The sequence below is a fragment of the Mastigoproctus giganteus genome, chromosome 3 (assembly GCF_048544385.1).
Source record: "Mastigoproctus giganteus isolate SK-2022 chromosome 3, ASM4854438v1, whole genome shotgun sequence".
Classification (NCBI taxonomy): domain Eukaryota; kingdom Metazoa; phylum Arthropoda; class Arachnida; order Uropygi; family Thelyphonidae; genus Mastigoproctus; species Mastigoproctus giganteus.
The window spans coordinates 226,529,849-226,546,351 of NC_143577.1; the positions used below are offsets into that span (position 1 = coordinate 226,529,849).

A 16,503-nucleotide genomic window follows, 5' to 3' on the forward strand; every position below is an offset into this window, starting at 1 on the left:
ATTATTTTATTTATTTATTTTTTTTTTTATTTAGTAGAGGCATTTGATGCAAGAAAGCAAGCTTATGCAGCATCAGCCAAAAAAAAAAAAAAAAAAAAAAAAAAAAGTAACATAAATAAATAAAAATAACCACTTCCACTTCACCCCTCTGTTCGTTCGAAATACCTGTCCAGCTGAGCCTTAAACTTATTTAGGCTATCACCCTTCTGTTCGTTCGAAATACCTGTCCATCTGAGCCTTAAACTTATTTAGGCTATCAACTTCCACGACAAGGGATGGAAGTCTGTTCCACCCACCAACCACCCGCTGGCTAAAGGCAAAAACCTTCCAAATTATGCCAAAACCTTCTACTTTTTTTAAACAAATCAAACTGCTGCTTTCATGCAGTATATTGTGTACTGTCGATACGATATAACAGCAATATTTATTACTATCGGTCACTCTTTATTTATCACAGTTTGTTCAGCTGCTGCTTTTAAAATTGGATAAAAACAGACAGGTCGTCAGAGGAATATGGGCTACTGTGCACATCCTTCTTTGGCAATAGCATTTTGTCTTGTTTTCTCTCCAGCATGGATTGACTACTTCATCGATAAGCCATATAAATAGTCCCAATTGGCTCCATATTGCTTTTATGTCTTTGATCCTATTAGCCCGATAAATGCTTGTAACGATTTGTCACTTCCGGCCAAATATCAGCAGCGTAGTTTATAAAGAGAAAATTTCCAACCAAAGCACATTTTCGTGCTTGATATCTCGTGACATAAAGCAAGCTGCGAAAATAAGATATAAAATCGAACTCAAGGTAGATCATTTCATAAAATGCAAGTTATGTGCCTCTCTAACTTAAATTCGGCTGAGCTGCATTTATTTTCTCTATGAATTAGATCTCTCTTTCTTACCTCTATCTAAGAAATGAATCAGATATATTTTGATTTTGATATTTGGAGTATAAATTTCCAATGTAAAGAGAAAAGTAAATGTACATAAAAAGAATAGGACAGTAAATTTAAATCTACAGATAAAAATAAAACTAAATAAATAAAAGAGAACGGATCAGTCAGACTGAAGAGAACAGGAAGAAGAAAGGTTGAACACTGGTATTCCTTCACACACATTACAGAATCAGAGTTTTAGAACTGGTAAGAAGAGTCAATTTAAGGTTCAGACCTGTGAGGCAAATTCTAGGACTGGGTAACATAGATTTTGTAGAGAAAGATGAAAAGTGCAATTGATTAAAGTCTCGGTTAATTCTTTTAAGAAAGTCTAGTTTTTTGCTAGCTGCCTTCACAATATTTGAGACATGAACATCAAAGGAAAGTGATTCTTTAATAAAGATACCTAAATTTGGTAGTCTCCAAGGGTACTTGACAGGTTGTTGATGTAGATAAGAAATAACAGTGGGCCTAAGGATCAGCCCTGTGGGACACCAATGTCAGGTTTAAAAGGATATGAGATTTTGCCTTTAAATGCCACCGACATTTCTCTACCTTCCAAGTAGTTTGCAATCCAGTTGAGTGCCTGTCCTCTGAGACCATAATGATCCAGTTTATTAATTAGTCTCTCATGAACTACCTTGTCGAAGACTTTGCTTAAGTCAAGGAAGATGGAGTCGACTTGTTCTCCTTCTTCAAGACAAACAAATCATATCTGTGCAGGTGAAAAGATCCTTGATAAATCCGTGAGAACGACAGATTAAGTTTCATAAATTTGAATAGCTGCTTCATTACAATGGATCCAATTATCTTAGAGAGTGTATTTAATTGATAAACTGTTCTGTAGTTGTTGGGTGAGGATGGGTCTCCTTTTTTATAAATAGGGGTAACAAAAGCCTTTTTTAGTTGAGCTGGATAGATTCCACTCTCAAATACCAATTTTATTAAGTGAAGTAATGTGTTGTTCCACATTTTTTCCATAAAACAGTAGGGGTTCCATTCGGACCTCGTGTGAAGTCCTTTTTCATACTGTGGATTGTGCTCGACAATTCTGCTTGGTTGGTTTCGAATACTCTTAGTGTATCAATGTGGTTGAGAGGAAACATTTAAGAGGAAAGATAAGTAAGGCATATTTCCTTACTTATCTTAAACCGACTATGCATTTTTCGTTGTTTTTCCATTAGAGATTTTAATTCCTATGAGAACCAAATACTTAAAAGAAATGAATGAGTGAAGATTTTCCATTTTAACTGAGATCGAAGAAATTGTTTTCTAAGAAACCACGTGGGAACAATTTTCGTTATTTTAGAATGATTATTTTTTGGCGTTACAATTATGCAAATTAGTAGAAACTTTTTACCTCTGTAATCAGCCTTTTTGTAGTTATCGGTTTTCTGGAACTTCTTTGTCAGGGGAGGGCAAGGCAGTGTCTTAAGAATGAGATTTATTAAGAGAGACAGAGACTTGAAAATGCGGCCTAAATGTTGAACAACATAATCAATCTATTGCTACTATTATTTTTTACTGAATCGAAATGAAGTGATAAATAGTCAAATCCTGCGCATTTATATTAACGTATTTTCATATAAATGAGTATTTAAGTGGTCTACAAATGAATGGAATGCACTTTATTAAAAAAAGGAACTATGTATTGTAGGTGACCTCATCCATCTTTAAAATAATGATTCATCAACTACATCATTTTCAAAAGAGAAGATTTCTTTTTTTTCCTTTGTTCAATATGAAAATTAAAAGACCTTAACGTACAAAAAAGTATCGTATTGAATTAAGAATGTTACTATCGCAAACATTTTTAATTTTTACAGTTGAGTAAACTTTCCGAATTTCAAAGAGGGTCTAATAGTGCAATGTCATATTGGACAAATGTATTAAACATCACACTGAGTCAACTATTCTCAACGTGCTGCAAAATTAGTACCGACAGATAATGACACTACATTCTGTGGTACAGGTGCAACGCGTAAGAAGGTGATTAGCAAATTAAATGCACAGGAGAAGGGTGAGTCACAGATGAGTCGCAAACCATGGAGATCACAGAGCTGTTTTCGACACAAAAGAGTATCTGTGGTGAATTAGAACGTTGGGATTCGGACTGAAGAAAGTCTTCTGCATTGCTGCAACCAGGCTTTTCAATCAGAAAATCATCAACAGTGAACAAGGAGCAAAATGACCTTAGTCGCCGATGCTCCTAAAAGCGTACTACAACAACAGAAACTACCTCTTGCTAAACGCCTGAGGCAAAAAAATTCGACTGGAAACCGGACGGTTGGCAACACAAATTGGATTTATCTTTTACTTTTAAACTTGAGATGATGTACGTACTTGGATCTGGTCTTTTTAAGTATAACTGTCACGACATCGTTTTAGTGAGAGCGACCGGCAGCTATGGCCTTGATCAATGGTTCCACTCCTTAATCACTCGACTTACTCATTCAACTACAAGAACTCAAGTCACTCACTACCTATCACTTTTCCACTTCCTATTCGCTCAGTCATTAATGAATGAAGTTTTCATCTAACTACGCATGTCCATCACTTTTGTAAGGGAGATTAATCCATCCCATGAAATGGATAGGTGTTTTGTTATAATAATATACACTGCCCAGTCGAAACATTATGATCACCCCCGTGTTTCAGCAATCGGCTGTTACCTTCTCACCTGGTGGCACACGTGTCGTGGTGAGAATAAATATGATGTGCAGGTTCGTGTCATGAGGTGCAAAAGAAGTACTTGATCGACATGGATAAGGCACGTACTCTGACAGACTTCAGAAAACCTTGTGGCCTGTTCGCTTAGTGCTGTAGTTAAGGTGTTCCAAAGGTGGAGCAGAGCAGCAGACGTCCATGCCTCATCGATGGTCGTGGTGAATGTAGGCTGTCCAGCCTTGTGCGATCCAATAGACGGTGTTTCCAAGACCACGATCCAAAGAACTCTCCTTCGTATGAACTGCTGGAGTAGGGCCCAAGTAGCCATGATTACGCCACCCATATCCAGCGAGGATCGACGTCATTAGACCATTGACCAATGAATCAAGATGCGGAGACGAATCACTTCGATATCCTGGTCCAAAAAAAACAGGCAGTGTTTTGGTATGGGAGATGTTTTTCGGAGAATCTCTTGAAACACACATATCCTTGACTGCATTGTGAATTCTAAAAACTACCTATCCATTGTGGCTGACCTCTTCATGGTGACTATCTTCTCGGATGGCACAGGAATATTCCAGCAGGATAATGCGTTCTACCACATTGCCGGTATTGCTCAAGAGTGGTTCTGCTCAACGAAAGTAGCTTCCAGATGCTACTTTGGCAGCCGCATTCTTCGTATATGGATCCTATAGAACATCTTTAGATTACGTGGATGCACAGAACAGGCATTTGGATTGGCGTATGTTGTATTGTACCAGGTCGCAATCCCGGCAACATGGTACAATACAACATACCTCCTACAACGTTCACAGATTCAATGTCTCGCCGTGTGGTGGTAGTATTGGCAGAAAGAGGAGGACATACCCTCTATTAGGTAGGTGGTCATAATGTTTTGACTGGACAATGCATATCTCAATGGCGTAATGTGGTACAATACTTCTATATTAGTGTTAAAATTCCATCTTGGATTGCAGTAAGTCTGTTTTATCTATTTATTTCTATTTCTAGGATTTCCATTTAGAGAAAGTCAGAAGCAAGGATTCGTATCTTTCGTTCGTTTCTTTCACTAATCAGATTAAATACTAATCAAAAATAAGACTGCTTTTCAAGAATATTTATCGTATCTTATTGTTCACTACACCGAGAAATTCTTGCACTTCAACCAAAGCTTTGTTTTGAAGAATCCAATTAAACAGATCTTGTGGTTTTCTTCAAGCGAAGTTGGAAAAACAACTAAAAAGGGCAAAGCGGCTAAAAGGGACTCTGACTACGAGGTTAATCCCTAGAGAAAAAAACTCCATAAAATCTTTCAATGCATGAGTACTCTATAAAGAAAGGAATTTGATTTTTTTAACAGATCTTAAAGCTTTTATGCTTTCTTTTCGAAACACTGACTTCCACTATAATAGCAAACTAACTTTGACAGCTTTCGAAAAGAAATGTGCAATCGCTTGAAAGTATTGCAGGCAATCCCAACAAGACATCGTCCCTTAAAGAAAAAGAAAACTGGTATCAAGCAAAAATGATACCATTTCTTACATAAACCAGCGTTTCTTGAAAGTTCTCTATCTCGACAGCTTTTTGGTTTATTACCCTCCCAAAAAAACCCATTAAGAATCCATTACCACCTGCTACAGAGAGGTAAATATTGAACTAAGTGTTGTCAGAAATCATAAAAGGAGAAAAAGCAGATTTCTTTGTATTATTTTAAGGAAATTAATGTTTCAGAGAGAAGTAAGAGAGGATTTAAGGAATATTATTTTGCTTTGGTGGTCCTACGCGTAATTGGACGCTATGTTTGCTGAAGTAATTTCAATTAATTAAATATATAAGCTCTGATTTCATTGGTCTAGGTCAGGGTGGCGAACCAATGGCACGAACAGAAAAATATACAGGTACGCGGCCACCCATAAGTAGTTTATATGAAGAATGAGTTTTTTATCTACGCGTTATCTACGAAATACCGTATTTTTCACACTATAAGACGGACTTTATTGTTGAAAACAACGAACTTAAAATTTCTATGCATCTTAAGCCTAAAGGTTACTCAAACATCGAACCTGCATCGAACCAAACAAGAAGACAGGTGGCCCGAATGTCTGCAAATGAAGCTTTATAAGTAAATCATCATAAAAGGCACAGTTAAAAACAGAAGCGGTTTGCTATGTTGTAAAACTATTTTTGTGTACTATTAATACACACTCGCGTATCAGTACACATGCACTTGATTAAAATATAGTAATTCGAATTAAAACGTTTTTTTCGTCAATTTTGCTTTTAACGGTTCGTCTTATAGTCTGAACAATACGGTAGAGATTTGGTTATATTAATTTAATAGAGTTATCCTGATAGAAGTCACTCATTTTATAGACGTTCCCTCTGCATGATGTGGATATGAGAGACAGTATAATAGAATATAATGCCAAAATGGGTAACCACTTTATACTTTCATCAGCAAAAGTAAAGGGCGCAATATATTTAAAGTTTGCCAATTTCTATCAGCAGTGTATAGAAGATGGATGGTGGACTTACATTCTTTACACTGCTCAAAATATTACATAATGATGAATGAAAATATAATAATAAAAAGAAGAGATATAAAAGGGAGTAATTACCACATCAATGATTTGTTGCAAGGTGAGACCAAAACTAAGCAGAAGCGGTTCCGACTCGTTGGCTACAGGTCTTTCAAGGACATTATAAGTGGACAACAGATCGTTCAACAGGCGCTTCTCATGAGGACCCTGTAATGTATCTAGATGAAAACAAAGAGGGAGCCGATAAACAAATGATTTTAATAATAAACTAAATAAAAGTTCAAATTATTTAATTCAAATACGCTGTTAATTTGTATTCAATGGTTACAGAAAACAATTGATTTATTCTTAATGGCACCCTAGGATGAATCACAGTTGGAAGTTACTAAGATGAACCCTTTGATCTAATGTGTTCCATTGATTTTCTTACCTGTAATAAAACGCCTGTTGTCTTGATCATGTCCGTGTGTTCGTCCGCATGTAACAACTCTACTTCCAGTGGGCGGTTTTTCATTAAATTTGTTTTTTGGGCCAGCCGGTCAAATTTTATAAAAACCAGAACAACAGAAATCGGGCAATTATTATTTCTTCGTCCGTCCGCATGCAATAACTTAAATTATATAGACCAATTTCCATGAAATTTTATATTTGGTCCTTTTAGAAAGATGTACCGGTCCTTCCCAAATATCAATAAAATCAGACTATTAGAAATCCAGTAATTATTATTTGTTCTTTTAATACATATCACATAGGCTATCCATATACTGTATATTGTAGTTGAAGCACTGGATATTATGTTTGTTACCATGCGCTGGTTGGAGGAATTAATGGGCAATGTGGCGGATGCGCAGAAACGAAATTTTCTCAGTTTGCATAAAAGACATTTTTTAATCGTGCCGCGTTACTGTAAAATGTTTTGCTTTATTCTACAGCGCGATTCGTGTAATTTTTATTTTTTTGGGGTTCCTTAAAAGGTTATTTATAAGATTGACAACTATCTTTATTTTTATTGGAGTCATGATTAATTCAGTTATAATAATAATGTTGAGATCTTGGCTGAGTGTAAAAAAATGCAAGTTTTCTATCCGTATACAGTAGATGTATTTTATGTGTTTGAGGTTGGATCATAGTAGATGCATCTATTACATAGTCTTTATCCCAATGGAAGCGATCTTCTACTTTTATTTCATCTTATTAGCGATTAAAGATTGGTAGAGAGAACGAATTAAGATGTTCTTTACATTTTTTACAGTTCTCAAGTGTATTTATGTTTAATTTAAATTCTAGTTTTCGAAGAAAGATACTACTTGCTTTAATGAAACATTCATCAAACAATTGTCAACGGAGATGAGTGTATTTTACACTTCTGGATGGTTAGATTTAGAAAAGGTCCGTTTATGGAAGTAAAATTTTTCAGTAGATGTGTTCGTGTTCGCAGTACGAAGTATGGCATTCAAGAACATCGACACAGGCTGCCAGATGTTGAGTTACGCTTCCTCCACTTGTGCTGTAATTTGGACAACATGGGCAGGATGTTAAAATTCTGGTATCAGTAAAATTCCCATTACATATTATAAAATGGGTAAGAGATCTGAAAATGTACAGGCCAAGGAAGCATTTTCACACCACGTGGAATTGTTCGGATATGAGATCCGTATGTAACCGTTGTCGTGCTGGACAATGCCTATATACGGATACCCCTTTACAATATCAAAAGCTATATTATATACCAACTTGAACTGAGTTGCGTGGATTCAGCTGAACGAATATAAACTAATTTGATTTATAAAACTTTAAATGCTTGTTGCTAAATTTAGACAATATTCTCAATACAATGAAGATCTTTTAAAAATTTGCGTCCACTCATGCCTACGCAGTTTCTTCAGTTAATTCACAAAAACCCAGAGCTGCTGAAGACCCCTCTGGCGGGGTCTTCAGCAGAGTCTAATTTTATAGTACATTATTTATACAAAGCTGTTGGTTTGTAGTACACACAAGGGCAAATCGAGTTCGAAAGTCCAATGTCCGTGTGTCTGTCTTTTCTGAAAGTGAATATTTTATGTATCTTGGCTTCTAATTATAAAGTAAATTAGCGTAAACTCTGCAATGAGACGGTTAATTAACACACTCAAGAATAGAAAAATTATTGTCCAGGGGCATTTTTCTGAAAGAGCGAATTATAACTTATTTGAAATTCAATGGAGGTTTTATTATTTTTATAACAAATTTAACGAGGTTTGTAAGCTATTCATTGCTTCAATAGAACGACATCTGTCTGCCACATTTCGAAGTAAAACAATCAACTATTCCAGTAAAGAGGGATGAAAAATCACGTATCTGTTATTTCACAGATTAAATCACTAGTTACTGGTAAAGAATACCGTTCTCTTAGTATTCGATATGAATAAGAGCATGCGCTGTTAGCTACCAGAATTATCACTTAAATTGTTAGCTACCAGAATTATCACTTAAAAGGATAGAAGGACACCGTCTATCCTTTTCAGGAAGGACTGTCAAGGAGGAGTGAAACGTTTGTAGTGGTAAGAGTCCACCAGCCAAAAAGGTGTTTGGGGATTAAAAGCATAGGGCCAGAGTGCCTTGTGTGGGAGGACATCACACTGAGGGTAGTGGTTCTTTTGTGCGTATTCTCACACGAGCAAGACTAGCTGTAACCGATGTCAGTATATCCCACGCCACAATTGACGTAGCCGAGTGGTCAGGAGCGCGTGTGCAGTAGCACACGCTCTTTGAGTGGACCGGGGATTAAGCCGGTGACTGCTAAATATGATTAAGATTTCTATTGATTGATTTATTGTAAACTCCAAGTTTACGATAAATCAAATCAACAAGCACAAGACATCAGCAAGGGAGGGTGCTTTCCAAGTAAGGTTTCCCCCGCTGCAGTCCAATTTGGGAGAGGATTTGGTAATGATTTCCGACGGAATGTCTGTCAGAAATCAAAGAAAGATACTTCTATCTTTGAAAATCAGTGACTTTGTCACCGATAAAAGCATCAGTTACTTCTATCTTTAAAAATCACTGATCAGTGACTTTGTCACCGATAAAAGCATCAGTTACTTCTATCTTTAAAAATCACTGATCAGTGACTTTGTCACCGATAAAAGCATCAGTTACTTCTATCTTTAAAAATCAGCGACTTTGTCACCGATAAAAGCATCAGTTACTTCTATCTTTGAAAATCACTGATCAGTGACTTTGTCACCGATAAAAGCACATCAGTTAGTTATAAACAATTATGGTTATCCGAATAGAGCAAACAACCAAAGACATCGAATTAGCAAAATAAATTTCATTTTCAAGAGATATAAAAAAATTATGCAAAAGAACAATATCCTGTATTAATAAAACAACTAAAATAAATAAAAATTTAAGAAAATATTTCTAAAATATGCTATTATTACAGCGATCATAAAGAATTCCTTCAGGTTATATAAAAAAATATAAGTTTGCTTTTATAATAAGTATAAAAAGTTATATTTAGTTTTGTTTTATGATTTGTTTACCTAATACGATCAATGCATTCTTTCATAACAGAATAGTAAGATACAGAGTGGACACTCCCATAGGCGATAATGTTAACTCCTTTTACATGGTAAAGAAAGTGGAGCCATCATTGTATGAACATTGAGAAGAATTCCTGGAGAATTTTCTACAGTTTTGTAGTTGTGATGGATACTATATCGATTCACTGATTATTACTATGAGATATTCATAATTAATTATTATGTTTATACAAAAAAAGACGCTATGAAAGACGGCAGAATAGTGAAATATAAATATAAGTAAATATTTAACATAAATAAATAATAATAATCAGTTATGATAGCCGCGTGGGGAATCTCCAGACAGCGGTTTTCTTCTACCTCAGTTCACATCCATTTATTTTCGCCTACGTTTTTCTTTCCTTCTCCTTTTTTTTTTCTCCTTCTTATACTTTATATTTATTTCTTCAGTGTAATATGGTAGTTTTCTTATGTTTTCACACATATATAATAATTTAATAAGCAATTTTTTAAAATATTTTTAATGGTTTTTTGATACAATGACCGAACATTGGCTAAAATGCAGCCTAGAAGGAGATAAAATGCAGTCATGTGTGCCAGTTGCAATAAACATTAATTAATAAAGAATTTATATCTATACTACTGTACATAAAATTGTGGGTAATTATAGCAGGTTTCAGTACAGTGAGATCAGTCTCACTGTACTGAATAGATAATAGTAGTACAGATATAAATTATTTATTAATATTTATTGCAACTGGCACACGTGACTTCATCTTAATCTCCTTCTAGGCTGCATTTTAGCCAATGTTTGATCATTATATTTTAAAATATTACTTATTTGATCTTAACTCCATAAATCTACATCTGGTCACAACCTCAACTCCTGTTTTAGGTTTTGCTTTTATGAACTGGACTCCTTTTTTACTATAATAATAATAATTATAATAATATATCAAAAGGAGTCCAGTTCATTAAATATATATATATATATTTATAAGTTAGTAGTGGTGAACGGCAGTTGCTTATGTAGAAATTATGGTCGTTGGGTACTTTCTGCATATATCAAATAAGGATGCAAGAGTATATATAAGTTGTATTAATATATTTAATTAAGTATGCATAAATGGATGTGAAAGTTACACAAAGTGCCAATCACTAGAAGGGTGAGGATAGTTGAAAAAGAATTGTAGTAGATAAGTGAAAGGTGAAAGAATGTTAATATCCTAAAAGTTATGATGAATTAAGAAAATTATGGGCTGAATTACTAAGTCAATATAAGGTGAGAGAACTGTAAAGTAAAATTAGTACAGCAAAATACCAATGAAATAAAAGTATAAAGTGGTACAGCTGTCATCAGATATGGGGGGAACACATTTAGTAATGGTCGAATACAGGTAAGGCAAATGTGCTTGATCTGATGTCAGCTGAAATAAATATTGATACATGATGACAGCTGTACCACTTTCTACTTTTATTTTTGTTTTATTGGTATTTTGCTGTACTAATTTTACTATATACTATACTATACAATATATATATATATATATATATATATATATATATATATATATAATTAATTACAGATTTCATAAACTGTAAAGATGCTATGACATATATTCCATGCTGTTATTGAGAGATAAGCTTTGCTTCCTTAGCTAATACAAATATCAGTATCTTTCTTACAACTCTAGCATCAAAATTCAGATAGTTTTGATATTGGAGTTTTAAGAAAGATACTGAAACATGCTTAGGTGTAAAAGAATGTAGTAGGAGAGGAAGAAAGGGACAGTTACTCCTCACTGAACTAAACCACTCATAAATCTCCCGAATAGGTAACACTTCCCCATTAGGGAAGACTATTGTTACCTATTCGCGGTAACCAACGCTTCATGAAGACTTCCCCCAAACGACACCGTTTCGAAGCTTATTGGCTTCTCATCGATGGGTGGGCAGGTATCACCGTTTGAAAAATTTCCACATACTATTCCGATTAGACTTAGGAAATCAAAAAAGGTGTTGGAAAGTGACAGTAGGAGAGGAAGAAGAAGAAATGCCGTCGAAAGAGAAAAGGGACAGTTACTCTTCACACTCGCTCACTGAACAAACACTCATAAAACTCCCGAATAGGTAATGCTTCCCAATTAGGGAAGACTGTTGTTAACTATTCACGGTAACGTGGCTCCCATCAAGATCCCTCACAGACGGCACAGTATCAAGGTTTACTGGCTTCTCATTGGTGGGTAGGCAGCTATTGCGGTTACTGTGGTACAGCCCACTGGTTTCCAAAGTTGGTTCTTCTCACCCCTACGAGTGTGCGCACCCAACTTCGAGATAATACGAAATAAATCAATATTTATTAATTACGAAAAGTTTAGTTTTTCGAGACATAATTGAAAATAAAATTTATAAATAAATGCCATGTCCGAAACTAAGAAGCCACGTGCTCGGAGGTATATCTTCCATCCTTGTTTAACTTACTGAACAAATGTAGATCAAGCAAAGAATATCTGCTACTTATATAATAATAAAACTTTTTAATAAATTAACTGGTATACATTTTTTATTTCCTGCACAGATAAATTAAGCATAATATAAAATGACATCGGCATACTAGGACCGGCACTTGCACACTTGCTTTACATACAGTAAGATAGCCCAAGATGTCATCTGATATGACTTGTCAATCGACCATAGGTCCAAGTCGATGTTGAGCGAGTTAAGTGTCCAAAGTCTCATTTGAGAAGTGTCTATTGAAACTCTGTAGCCTCTCCGTCTAGGATTACCCCTACGAACTTGACACTGTCTGTGGGAGTCAGAACTTTTCCTGCTAATTCCGGAAGTAAGGTATCAGCGGACGTCATGCGACTTGGAGAAAATATGAGATAGCTTGACTTCTGGGGATTAACTGAAAGACCAAAAAAATTGGCATATTGGCAGAAAGTATTAAAGCAGTTGTTTAAAGTTTCTGAGACGGTTTGTCTTTCTTGTGGATCAACAACCTGGCGTTTGCATGGCAAGTAACGCACAATATCATCAGCATACAACAAGAACGCTGAAACTTGATCCATAAGTGGAATGAATATTGCAGCGAATAGTAGAGCTGAGAGAGAACCATCTTGTGGGATTCCTACTTCTGCGCTTTTTACAGACTGTGCTGTTATTACGTGTGAAGTGAAGCATTCTCCCAAGTAAAAGACGTTTGAGTGTACTGCCGGATATCCTGTAGAAACTATTAAGTAATGCAAAGAGGGGTGTGATTTGTGTGGGTGGCTGCCTTTAAGAACAGAACAGTGTATTTGTCACTAATAAAAGTAACTGATACCTCTAAAGAGCAGTTACAGTTATAACCAATAGCCAGTGATTTTGTCACTGATACTTTAAAGCAGTCACATATATCCTAACTGTGATTTTGTCTCTGATAAAAAAAGTATCGCAATAAAAAACAGTTATTGTTCTATCGTTTATAAGCGAATTAGTACCAACTTCATTTTAAATAGATATTACAAAAGTATGCAAAAAATAATATTCCGTTTTAATAAAACAAATAAAATTAATAAATTTTTAAAATAATATTTCTAATAGATGCCATTATAACAGATGTAATAAAGTATTCCTTCAGGTTGTATAGAAAAAGTTAAGCCTGCTTTTACAATGAGCACAAGAAGTTATATTTAGTTTGTTTTATGTTTTGTTTACTTAATAAAATCAATGCGATCTTTCATAACCATATCTACCTTGGAATTTAAACCATCTTTCTTTATTTTTTTTTTTTGAGCAATACTTCCACACTATTTCTTCTGGAAGATAATCCCGAGCAGAAGGAAAATAAAGTGGGTGTATCAAAATAAATGAATGTGGTACGAGATGGTATAATTTATCTGTCCAGAGAAGCACCAAGAAAGCACTTAAAACAGCCGACAATCATCCAAAGGGACTATAAATCCTAGAGGGCGTTAGTGTGTTCCACGTTTAACCAAACTGCAAGTAATTTAGGCGCTTTCATAATTTGGTTTAAAAACCGCGATTAATTTCTTTAGCGTGGCATAGCTGATAAGCGCGAGCTCTGGCCACGAGTGCCATTTTATGCGAAACTGTCGTCTGTGCTCGTTATTAGCGAGAGATGTTTTTTTATTATCCTTAAATTACGAAACGGTTCTTAAACAGATGAACTAGTGGCGCACCCTGCCGGTTTACGTTTACCAATTACAGAGAATGGCAGCAAAATTTGTTTATTTTCAACTTAAAAATAATTTACAAATGATCGAGAAGTTTTTTCTGGTTTGACGCATGCGCGATATTCGCTAATCGGTTAAGAAGAGGGAAAAAAGAAAGAAATCAAAGATTTTTCTATTATCGAGAATTTGTGTTCTTTAAAATTAAAAGACCCGGAGCGAATGGAAATTATTTTTATGCAGTAGTCAGAAGAAAGATACAATCGAGTAAGTCAGCTGTCTCTGAATGTCGAGAAAGATTAGAGTAGATGAAGGACAGCGTAATTCTTCCGCGCTGATAAATAGTCCACGTACACACTTCTGTAAGGAGGATCGATATATAGATTCGGTCAAGATTTAATTCCTTCAGCAGCTATAAAGATATTGGAAGAGTTATCGGGTTAAGACAGATGCTCCGTCTCTTTCTCTCTCGCTCTCTCTTTAGTTATGTGGGTGTGTAGGCTACCCTGGGTTTCTTTATGCAAACTAATTAACCTACAGAGGAGTTCATTTCCCTTATCGGGTTTCGAAGCTAATTAAACATCGAGTTGGCTGAAAATGTAAACAGCGCTGCAAGCGCAAGAGCTAACAACATTCGGTGACCTCTGTAATACGCAATCTGATAAAAAGGTGGTACGACATGGTAACGTAATAGGCCAGTACAGCGGCGGAATAATAATCGAGACGTCTTCTTTCGTTACCACGGTCTGTTTTTCGAACAGGGAAGAGCGAAGGGATAAAGAAAGAAAGATGAGAATCGTTGTGTAAGTGAGAGGCGAGAAAGATCATCGAGAATTGTGTGTGTGTGGGGGGGGTAGGTGAGCTGGTTTGCGTGTGTGTTTATGAAGAGAGGGGGAAGGTGGGCAGTATAAGAGAGAAAGAGAGACAGAGCGGCAGAATGCAAGAAAGAGTGAAAAGAGAGCAGTGAAAAGAGAAAGAAAATAGGAGTGAAGAAAGAGAAACAAGTGAGACCAAGACAGAGAGCGAGAGAGAGAGAGAGAGAGAAAAAAAAGAAAACAAAAGGAGAGTGCGAGAAGAGAGGATGAAACGGAAAGCGAGAAAGACTGAGAAGAGAGGATGAGACAGAAAGAGAGAAAGACTGAGAAGAGAAAACAGAGAAGAGTCGAAAGAAATGAGCGATAAATGAAAGAACGACAGAGGAAAAATTAGAGAGAGAGAGAGAGAGAGAATAAGAGACCGAGAAAGAATAATAGAGTAAAAGAGAGAAAGAATAAGAGAGAGGGAAGGAAGAATAAAACGAAAGGGAGAATGCGAGAAGAGAACTTGAGATATAAAGAGAAAAAGACTGAGAAGAGAAAAACAGAGAAGAGTCAAAAGAAATGAGAGAAATGAAAGAACGAGAGAGAGAGAGAGAGAGAGAGAGAGAGAGAGAGAGAGAGAGAGAGACTGAGAAAGAATAATAGAGTGAGAGATAGACATAACAAGGGAGAGAGAGAGAAGGAAGAATAAAACAAAAGGAGAGTGCGAGAAGAGAAGTTGAAATAGAAAAAGAAAAACACTGAGAATAGTAAACAGAGAAGAGTCAAAAGAAATAAAAGAACGGCAGAGAAAGAGTGAGAGGGAAAAGAGAGAAAGAATAATAGAGTGAGAGAGAAAAAGAATAATAGAGTGAGAGAGAAGGGAGAATAAGAGAGAGAGAGAGAGAGAGAGAGAGAGAGAGAGAGAGAGAGAGAGAGAGTGAGAGAGAGAAATAAGAGAGTGAGAGAGAGAAGGAATAACAGCGTCAGAGAGAGAAAGAATAAAAGAGTGAGAGAGGGATAGAATAAAGAAGATAGAAAGGAGAGTAAAATAGCAAGAGAGATAAAGAATACAATGAGAAGGGGATAAGATAATCAAAGAGAGGGAGAGTAAGGATAAGAGAGACAGAATGTGGGATAGAAGGGAGAATAAAATTGGAAGAGAGAGAGAGAGAGAGAGAGAGAGAGAGAGAGAGAGAGAGAGAGAGAGAGAAAGAAGGAATAAGAGAGACGACAAAGAAGAAGAAAGGAGAATAAGAGAGGGACAAAACAGAATCAGGGAAGGAGAGAGAGAAAGAGCGAGAAGGGAAACAGAATAGAGAGAACGAAGAATGATTCAGCATAATAGATGCGACTCCTGTGTTCATCGAATTGCTGATGTTGAAAAAAAAGGGGGGGGGGGGGAGAATTAGCACGTTTTAAATGGAGGCTGCAGCAATTTCCAGATCACAGATAAAGCTGGTTGACTGATGCAAAAAAGTGAGCGTTGCTAAAATTAATTTCTGTTGTGGCCAAGCTTGTTTACAAATATGCCACTGTTTGCCACCAACCCCGCATACAATACTTATAATTATTGCCACTTTTTACCGGGATTATGCGCTGGGGCGAACGTCTTTTCTTTCCCGTTTACACCTTAAGCGGTTCGATGTAAACGTTCAGAAAAAACTGTATAATTCTGCGTGAAGCTAAATTGGAGACTAATTGGTTTTATTTTGCCTCTCTTATCTCCCTTTAAGTATTTTACTTTTTGCCTCGTTTCCAGTTTCACGATTTTGTTGTCCTTTTCCGAATTACCATTCTTGTGACAATAAAAAGAGGCGGATAAAGGAATAGAATGAGAAAGATAATAAAAAAAGGAGAGAAGA

General features: G+C 35.9%; 1 protein-coding gene across 1 annotated transcript in view; it reads right to left on the reverse strand.

The window, feature by feature from the left end:
- LOC150088801 (neuronal acetylcholine receptor subunit alpha-7-like) overlaps window positions 1–16,503 on the reverse strand; it is a 198,669-nt gene that overhangs the window by 35,315 nt on the left and 146,851 nt on the right. Inside the window, 1 exon segment of the mRNA XM_090369665.1 lies at window positions 6,221–6,360. Within this exon segment, the coding sequence (XP_090225791.1) occupies window positions 6,221–6,360 (140 nt within the window).